The sequence below is a fragment of the Primulina tabacum genome, chromosome 10 (assembly GCF_025594145.1).
Source record: "Primulina tabacum isolate GXHZ01 chromosome 10, ASM2559414v2, whole genome shotgun sequence".
NCBI lineage: Eukaryota > Viridiplantae > Streptophyta > Magnoliopsida > Lamiales > Gesneriaceae > Primulina > Primulina tabacum.
In genome coordinates, this window is record NC_134559.1 from 17,733,848 (window position 1) to 17,744,168 (window position 10,321).

The following is a 10,321-nucleotide window of genomic DNA, read 5'->3' on the forward strand; positions in this document are numbered from 1 at the left end:
CGAGTACTGTGTAAATCGATTGGTTTTCTGAAAATATTTTCAACACAAAAATCGTATTACGTTGCGTTATCTTCTATTTGACAGTAAATTCGTAATTTTTGGACAAGAAACGAGTGAGATATAGCATTTTTGTGTGACTGCTCAAGGAAAGATTTTTTTTAAGAACGCAGAACAGTTGTTAGCTATCAATTCAAGTACTGCAACTTTTCGGTCGATTTTTTGAACATACTTTTGACATATAAATTGTAGTACATCGGGTATCTTCGATTTTACAGTAACTTCATATTTTTCTAATAATAAATGAAGGAGATATGATTTTTATCGTGACATCGCTCAAGGAAAGATTTGTTTATACATCACAGAACCGTGTTTGCAGTCAATTCAAGTACTGCGACTTTTCCGTCAATTTTCTGAACATACTTTCAACTTATGAATGGTATAAAGTCGGGTTATCTTCGATTTGACAGTAACTTCGTATTTTTTTGATACGAAATGAGGGAGATATGATTTTTACCGTGACATCGCTCAGGTTGTGAAAATTTGTGCATGTTCTTCATGTTTTCTTAAGTTTTGGTTGCATGCTTCGTTGGGATCTTCTGAATCTTTGCTGGTGTGGTTAAGGCAGCATGTCCAGAGCATTCCAACGAAGCCCTCGACGTTTTTAAGTATGTTCGACGTGCAAAGAAAATATTTTTATGTTTTTGAGGTATGCTAATTGTCTTGTGACCAATTATGAACGGGTTTGGAAGTCGGTGAACGTGGCTGAGGAACTCTCCACCACGGTAAAGCATGACCGAGTTTAGATCAGGATTGGAAAGCGGTAAAGCATGACGAGGGATCTCATGTATGTGGTAGTGGACATCCCTGCCAGCCAAGTACTGCGGTTTAGTCTGATCAGGCGTATTTATGTTATAGGTCACTTGCTTTGAAACATATCTCTACGCAAAATGATGATGTTTATGTATGCTCAAGTATGAATGATGCAAGTATGTTTATGAAAAGTTTTATGATGATGACACGTCTATATTTATGTTATTACATTCAAGTTTAAGTATGTACGTTCTACATTAAAGATGCACGTGGTTTTATTACGTATTACTTGTGTAGAGCCCAAATTCAGTACACGTAAAACCCATGCATTTATTAAATTTTCAAATCGTTTATTTATGTTTAAAATGATTTATAGCGATGCATGATCTATTTAATTTGCATTATTTTAAATTATTTATGTTTATGTGATGCACGTTAAATGTTTTCTTGAGTTTAATGTTTCAGGCGATTATTCGATGCGGGATCGAGAAAAAGAGGCCGACGACGATTTTGGCGATTTTAAAATGTGGTATTTTATTTTAAGTCAAGGAAATGGCATTTTTAATGATTTATTTAATTTTAAGAATTTTAAAAGCCTAATTTAATTATTAGGTGATTTTATGATTTTAAACTTTTAAAGGTGTAGCACTTGTGCATTTTATTTTAATTAGGAGATTTGTAGAAGTTAGTGTGGATTAACTTTTATTTAATATTTTTAAATTATTAATTAAGCACTCTACCCCTAATTAACCACAAAAACACACGCACACATACACTTTTACACACACTAATACATGCCTACACACACAATTCACTTCCCTCCCATTTTATTTTATTCTCTTAAAAGAAAACCTAGGGTTCATAGAGAAAACATCAGCAGCCACTCCCCTTCAAATTTTCCAGCAATTTTCATTTGGTTTCTTCAAGAAAATCGAGCCACAAATCGTTCCGGGTCAACCTTCGCATCTTCCCCGCTTCGGTGTCGTCGTTTCGAAAGCTTTAAATTCAAAAGGCATGTATAATATTTTGTTTCTGCATCGATCTTGTTATATTATATGTTCTTATGTTTATTATGCGTAAAAATCCATGTATGTTGTAAAAAGTTTGAGCAAAAATTTGTTGGATCGATTTTGAAACGATTTTAGATCTGAAAACTCGAAATTTGCTGTCATTTTAAATACTGCGACTTTTCAGTCAATTTTGGAAAAACTTTCAACATATAAAACGTATAACTTTTTGATACCTTTGATTTGACAGTAAATTCAAAATATTTAAATAAGAAATCAGTGAGTTATGATCGTTTTCGTGGGACTGCTCAAACTGCGTTTTTCTGAAAATGTGTTCTTGATGTGTTCTAGAAGTTTTATTGTTGCAGGCTTCGTTGGGAATTGACGGGTGATCGCTGCTACGTTTAAGTACATCGAGAATGATGTTGGGATGATTGTTGGTGTTTCGTTTCGTGTCGTCAGACACTTGGTTGAATAGAAGCCGTAGGAATTGATTTGACGTCAAATGTCGTGTTCACGGATTGGGTTGCGTCGTTTGTGATGCGTAGTTTTTTTGGGGTGTTTGTTGGAGTGTTATTAAGTGCCTTAGCATCCTAGGAATGGGTCTTGAGGTAGGATTAAGTCACAAGTGTAGAGAATTCCGTTTTTTCATGATTCCAGTACCTACACGGACCCAAAGCCGGACCTGTACACGGGGTTCGTGCCCTTTTTCCTTTAAAATGCGAATTTTTATTGCCTACCCGGACCCCTACCCGAACCCTTACACGGGGTCCGTGTACCACTTTTAAAAAAAAAAATTTATTTTTAATACGAATATAAAATGTAGGATTTGTTTTGTGGTTATGAATAAAAAAAATATATAGGATTTGGTTTGGGGTTTTATGTCATGATTTAGTACGATAATTAAATGAGGTCAAGTCTCGAGAGATTTAGAACGTCATAAGGAAATTGTCATTTTTGGGTGTGAGCATGGCTATACGTCTAAGCTATGAAAGATAAGTATTTGAACTCATGTTAGTATGTGCAGTACTGGCCCCAATAGAGATCCAACGAATCCCTCAACGCCAAGTAAGCATGTTCGACGTGCAAAAGAAAATATTTTAAATTTTTGAGGTATGCTAAATGTCTTGTGACCAAATTATGAACGGGTTTGGAAGTCGGTGAACGTGGCCGAGGACCTCTCCACCTCGGTAAAGTATGACCGGTTTTAGATCAGGATTGGAAAGCGGTAAAGTATGACCAGGGACCAATCCACCCGTTAAATTATGAACGGGGATCTCATGTATGTGGTAGTGGACTTTCCCTGCCAGTCCAGTACTGTGGTTTACTCTGATCAGGCACATTTATGTATGGGTCACTTGCTTTGAAACATATCTCTACGCAAAATGATATTATGTATGCTCAAGTATGCATGATGCGAGTATGTTTAAGAAAATTCTTATGATGATGGTACGTCTACGTTTATGCTACTACGTTCAAGTTTCAAGTATGTTTATGCTGTTACGATCAAGTTTCAAGTATGTATGCTCTATTTTAAAGATGCATGTGGTTTTATTATGTATTACTTGTTATTTCCAGTTTATACATGTTGAGTCTTTAGACTCACTAGACTTGTCGATGCAGGTGAGGATGACTTTGAGGAGACGAGGGGTGGGGATCAATGAACCGGCTTGGACTGAGCAGGAGGCTAAAGCCGAGGACCGCCCATGTTTTTAAGAAATTATGCAATGTTTCAAATACTCTGATTTCACTTTATTGCTAACGATATTTAGTCAAGTATTTATTTCTTTAGCAAACTTTATTAGTGATATCTTCTATTACAAATATTTTGGATGATCAATTAATTGATGACCGAAATTTGAAAGTTTATTTTGTATTTAAGAAAATTTTATTTTTCCGCAAATTTTAAAGTAGTTTAAAAGTACGGTACATCAGAACTTGTTATGCCCAATTTATACGTGTTGAGTCTTTAGACTCACTAGAATTGATTGATGCATGTGAGGATGAGTATGAGGAGACGAGGGGTGGTGACCAAGGAGCCGGCTCGGCCTGTGCAGGAGGCTAAACCCGAAGACCGCCTATGTTTTAAGAATTTTATGCATGTTTTAAATACTCTGATTTTCACGAGAATGTTTACGTTGTTTAAATATTTACCTTTTTGCAAACTTTGTTTGTAATTGTTTATATTTCAAATATTTTTGGACAAACAGATTATTTTTATCGCAACTTGAAAGTTAATTATTTATTTAAGAAAATTTTAATTTTTTCGCAATTTCAATTAGTTTAAAAGTACGGTACGTGTAAGGCCCGAGATTTTATCCTGTTAATCTGAAATGATTTGGTGATAATTAATATGATTATAGACGGGCCATTCCGAGACCAGATTGGGCAAAGCATATGAAAAGTACAAACTTTGGACAGAAGGTTTGGCGCTCGGGTGGTAGTTTTTGATCGCCCGAGCGCCGTTGAATAATGCAAGAAGCCCGAGCGCCCCGCGCCCGGGCGGTAAGTTTTAACCGCCCGAGCGCCGAGCGAGCGCCCGGGCGGAAATTCATGACCGCCCGAGCGCCAACCGAGATTCAAGAAAAATAGACACGTATCTTACACATGCAAGTGGAGGTATAGATATATATAAATCCTTCCTTCCTCAGAATTCTAAAGGAGAAAAACGAGAAAGAAAGGACCGAAGCTCCCAGGAAGAAATCTTACGCCTTTTCATAGTGTAGATTTGTGATTTTGTACGATCCGTCCGTTAGACTTTCAATCCGACTTCAGTACTGAGTTTCTATCGACGAGAACTTTAACTGGACGTAAGTTTTATTACGTTTTGATAAGATTTGAAATTATGATACATCCATAATCAGATATGATTGATATATGTTGTTCTTGACATAGTAGACATCGTATAATCGAAACTGGATCGAAGAACAGACTGTTTATGCAATTGTTATGAATTTTCAGAGTTGATTTGATTGTGATTAGACCGATTTGATATCAGAATTATGTTGTTATCGATTATGAGAAGTTGGGATTGATATCTGATTGATACTGTATCGCTGGGTATATTGATATTATTCAGATTTGGATCAGATGAGTTGTTGATTCGTATATACTGATATTGTATTGCCGGTATTGCGAGCTTGTACAGATTTGAGATTATGATCTGTTATTGTTGAGATTATGGGTTGTACTGATATTGATTATGAGTCGTGTTATTATATTTGTGATGTTGAGATTGACGGGGTTATCGAGATTGTATTGTTATGCCATCGAAACATCAGTAGATTAACATTGAGCAGATTCAGTATTGATTGAGATTATATCGTTATATCGTTGACATTGATCAGATTATGTCATGATTTGAGTATTGATCAGAACAGATCTTGAATTGAGTTGTACATTGACACCGTATATTTGATATTGTCATTACCAGATTGAATATGGACAGAGTGGAATTCGAGACTTCGACTTTGTCAGACCGAGAAGAGAAATGTATAAATTAATGTTGATTCGGGATTGCACAACTCGAGTTTGATTTGACTTGAGTTTCCCAAAATCATATACTTTATCTTATTGCATTGATAATTGCAATTGATAAGTTTGATATGTCTAGGCTATGGATGTGTAGTCTAGTATGTGTTGTGATGAGTCAGTGACAGGACATGCCAGGGCGGATAGGCCTAGTCTTTGGCAGGATATGCCAAGACACCGGACGTTTGGTCATATTGATATTACATAGGAGTGGAGCAACTTCTATAGCGAGATTAAATATGGACAGGACCAAAGTCCGTAATAAGAACGTACCGCTACCACGATCGGGAGAGTAGGTGGGAGATTGTTGCGTTCTTATTCAGATCGGGATCCCTAGATTAGGAATGAGTCGAGTCAGAGTCTCAGAGTCACAGAGTGTGATTTACAGTTTGATATTGATTCATGTTTTCTGATTTTGATACATGTTCATAGTGTGATTTACAGTTTGAGATTGATTCATGTTTCTGACTGTGATACATGTTATGAATATCTGATTCATGCTTTTATATTTGTTTATATGAAAGGCATGTATACATGGTTTATACAGGGAATATAATTCTCACCGGAGTTATCCGGCTGTTGTCTTGTTTGTATGTGTGCATGACAACAGGTGGGACAGCACCAGGGTCAAGAAGAGGACGAGAGAGGACTAGTTTAGCGTGGAGATTCGGACCTAGAAGTAGATCTGTTTCATTACCTGACATGTAGTGAATGAACAATAGTTGTTATGATATAATTTTGTACAGGACTTGGACTTGGATCTGGATACTGATCTTGTAAATGAAATAAGATTTATTTCATATGTTTCCGCTTTTGTATTTTGAAAAAAAATTTAGACCCTGTTTATTTAATTGTTTTAATTATTCCCAAAGACGATTAAGAAAAGAATTAGCGTCCGGGTCCCCACAACACGTTACATGTGTGTAGTGTTTAAGCTGAATGGGGTGCAAAAACCCTAGGTTTTATATTTTATAAATTTTATTTTGCATGATAATGGGATTATGTTTTGGGCTTTCAAGTATAGGAGTAATTGAGCTTACTCAATTTAGTTAAATTGGGCCCAAATGACACTTATTTAATCGAAGAATAAAAGTTTATAAAAATTAGTTTTAAAAAATAATGCATTTGATATTTTAAAAGTCTCTCGTTTACCTAAAACAGGCTTCATGAATAAAATCATGCTCATCTCGTAAATTAGTTTGAATTCTATCTTTTTTAGAAAATTTTAATCATTTTTAAACATATTAAGAAGCCTTGAAAATATTATTGAAAAATATTTATTCTTATCTTTGTTGTCCCCAGTTTCCTTTCTCAAGTCTATTATCGAATATTCGGGAAAAGTCCCTCAATTTCTTGAAATCATGCCATATAATCATTCAATAATGCAATCATACATTTAATCATATAATATGCATTAAGTAAGCATTTAAAATCAATTAAATTAAACAATTATGCAATTTAATTTCTTTGCATGCATGTGGTTGATGTAGGTTGGCTTTTTGAACGTTACATATATAATGTAACTGCTTATACTGTTGATGAAAATTGAGCGTTGATACGAGACTTGCTTATATCGAGCAAAAAATTATAAAGAAATAACTAAAATTTTATAAATAAATTAAAAAAATTACACGTAATGAAGAGACTAAAATTTAAATTCAACAAATCTCATAATTTCAATTTTAACTAGAGTAGGCCTTTTGTGAGACGGTATCACGAATCTTTATCTATGAAACGGGTCAACCTTACCGATATTCACAATAAAAAGTAATACTCTTAGCATAAAAAGTAATATGTTTACATAAATGATCTAAATAAAAAATTCGTCTCACAAATATGACCCATGAAATCGACTCGCATAAATTTTTGTCTTTTAAATAATGATACAAAGACATTATTATATTTCCATTAAAAAAAAAAAAGATTAGTATATTTGTTACTAATTTCTAACAAAGGAATCAGTCCTTTCGGTTTCACACTGCCAAACAATTAATACACACGTCACACAGCAGGCCGTTGTTATTTTTCATTTATTTTTGTGTATTAATAATTCATTTTGCCCTTTTTAGCCCTAATTTCCCTTATCGCCATCAAACATTCATTTCAGTCTGGATCCCCCACCATGGCCGCCGACGACGACGACCCGCTTCCGCCGTCCCCACCCCTGCCCCAGTATTCGCCGAATCGTTCCCCTATGCTTCCGCCTTGGCCGGCAGAGGTGGAGCTAGGCAGCTTTAAAAGGCCAATCTTGATCCGCTCAGTCTGGTCGGACAATCTGGAGTATGAGTTCTCCCTCATCAGAGACCTTATCGATCGGTACTCCTTTGTTTCGATGGATACCGAGTTCCCTGGCGTTGTTTTCCGCCTCCACCACCACTACTCAGACCCGCTCGATCACTACCAGACGCTGAAATCTAATGTCGATGTGCTCAAGCTTATTCAGGTGGGGATCACGCTCTCTGACTCGCGTGGGAACCTTCCAAACCTCGGATATCCTGACCGCCGCTTCATCTGGGAGTTCAATTTCCGTGATTTCGACATCTCGCGTGATGATTATGCGCCTAACTCAATCGACCTTCTCCGCCACCAGGGTATCAACTTTGAGTCTACTCGCCAGTTTGGAGTTTCTGCCTCACGCTTTGCTGAGCTCATGATGTCTTCTGGGCTCGTGAGTAATGAAAATGTCACTTACATCACCTTTCACGGCGGATACGACTTTGGCTACCTGGTCAAGGCCATCACTGGGAAAGCCCTGCCGGGTACTCTTCTGGAGTTTCTGAATTTGCTAAAGGTCCTTTTTGGGAACCGCGTTTATGATGTGAAACACTTGATGAAATTCTGTCAAGGATTGCATGGAGGACTGGATAGGGTGGCACAGTCGCTCGGAGTGGTGCGTGCTGTTGGGAAGTGCCACCAGGCTGGGTCTGATAGCCTACTGACTTGGCATGCGTTTGAGAAGCTCAGGGCTGTCTTTTTCGGCAACCCTGAGAAGGAGGGTGTGCCAGGCAAGTATGCTGGCATTCTGTATGGGTTAGAAATCCTTGATCCTTAGTTTGCTTTGCACCTCAAGATGTGTTGAAGCTGTTCTTAAGAATATTTGGTTTTTATTGGCTTTGTTCCCAGTTCACCTGTAAAATCCTTTCGCATAAGAGTAAAAGCCAAGCTCCAGTTCTGATTATTCTTTATTCTTTTCGTCTTATTTTTATTCTTAATGCTTGCTGTTGTTATGTATGGCATGATACTGTTCACATGTTATCTGGTATGAATTGTAACTGAATGATTGAGGTTTGAGGAAATCATTCTGCGCTGCAGGCAGTAAAACACATTGCTTAGGAATTGAGACATTGAATGTTCTGCGAGAATGTTAATATGATGTGAGGATATTGTTATTCGGGAGTTAATGTTAATTGGGTAAAGCTTTTGTGCTTATTATGTTATGGGGAGGTAATTAAACATGTATTTGTAATGCTCAAAAGGATGTTAGCGATAGCAGTTTTCTCGGTGGTGGTTAGATTAAATGCACAGTGTAAATATCGCTTGGATTTTGTGAGTTACTTTTGGTGTGGATGGCAATCAGACTACTTGTTTTTTGTCATTCTTTATGTATTTTGTTTATTCGGCGGATAGGTTTTGCTTGACAAATGACAATTGGTTTGTGCTTTGTTTCTGTCACGCATCAAGTCTCTTGTGTGGTAGGTGGTTCTATCCGCATTAGGGAACCATGAGTATGGTCCTTATTTTAGTTTAGTATCATAAATGGCTAAAACTTCCAGATGACTTCAAAACAAGAGATTGTGGTATGTTGCCTGGTCCTTGGACTAAATGCTTTATTTAATGCCATGTTTGGATGCACTTATATTTTTTTATTGCATGTCAATTTAATTGAGAACAAGTTTTAGGTGAGTGTTTAGATGTGAATTTCCTTCAGGGTAAGCTTATGATTTTACATATATGATATATGTTGACTGACGTGAGCTTGTGGTTCAAATTTGATTTCAAGTACAACGTACTTTGGAAAATAAAGTTTACAATTAGGAAATGGGATGATATTTGTGAATGTAAAGGAAAATGAAACATCTAAGTTCGAATGGCATGGGTGGTGTTAATTGTGCACATGAGCGGGGGACTCTCTATGCTACAATTAGATGATATGTTATTTCCATACTGAATGTGAAGACCTGCAAGGATTTACTTTGACACATGTTGCAGGCATATTTGTCCGAAACTAAATTCAAGCTTCTAGCACTGATTTGGAATTGAAGAATAGAATATAGGTTAAAGAGACATATCATAGAACATGCTAAGGGAGGTGGACGTTCTGCGATAGTTTCTTCTAGCAGTGCAAAGAAGATACTAAGAAAGACAATTCATTTGTTAAATAAGACTGGAGGGGGACTGTGTGATGGTCCAAGGAATTTTCATTGTTAATTATTTAGTTTCTTTCAATTATTTATATTGTTTATGGATCGTTACCAACTGTTAAACACATATTTAGGCAACATTCGATTACCCATTGTATTCAAGTTTGCCACTCCAGAAGGATAGCCAGCTACATGTTTAACCTACTTTTAGAATCAACTTTGTCTCATTATCCGTAAAATACATATACCTGGCCATAGTTATAAAAGGCGTGCACCCCTTGCAAAAGCCGAACTCGCTATTGCGTTGCCCTTTTTGTCGCCTCATGAAATTGGCGGCGATCTCTTATTTTTTTGGGTAATGGAAGGGGTTATGTTACTTAGATATAGATAAACCCAAGATCGATCATTTATTTGAAGCCCGATAAACTAAAGCTCATAGAATTTACTAATTCGAAAAATCTGGGATAGCTCCTGAAACGTCTACTACTTGTTTTTTCTTAAAATGCACTAGAAATTTTTTTTTCTTCCTAATTTATTCGGCCGAAACACTAATCATTTAAATTGTGAATATTTTGCACCATTTAAAAATAAACCAACAAACTATTATTTGAA

General features: G+C 36.4%; 1 protein-coding gene across 1 annotated transcript; it reads left to right on the forward strand.

The window, feature by feature from the left end:
* The first annotated feature begins 7,382 nt into the window (after positions 1-7,382).
* Positions 7,383-8,526, forward strand: LOC142505692 (putative CCR4-associated factor 1 homolog 9). Its single transcript, XM_075618775.1, has one exon. It carries the CDS (start codon positions 7,471-7,473, stop codon positions 8,398-8,400), a length of 930 nt encoding a protein of 309 aa, XP_075474890.1. The 5' UTR covers positions 7,383-7,470; the 3' UTR covers positions 8,401-8,526.
* The last annotated feature ends 1,795 nt before the right edge of the window (positions 8,527-10,321 follow it).

Excerpts from the sequence above, each read along its gene's own strand:
- LOC142505692 (XM_075618775.1), top strand. The coding sequence starts at position 7,471 with ATGGCCGCCGACGACGACGACCCGCTTCCGCCGTCCCCACCCCTGCCC.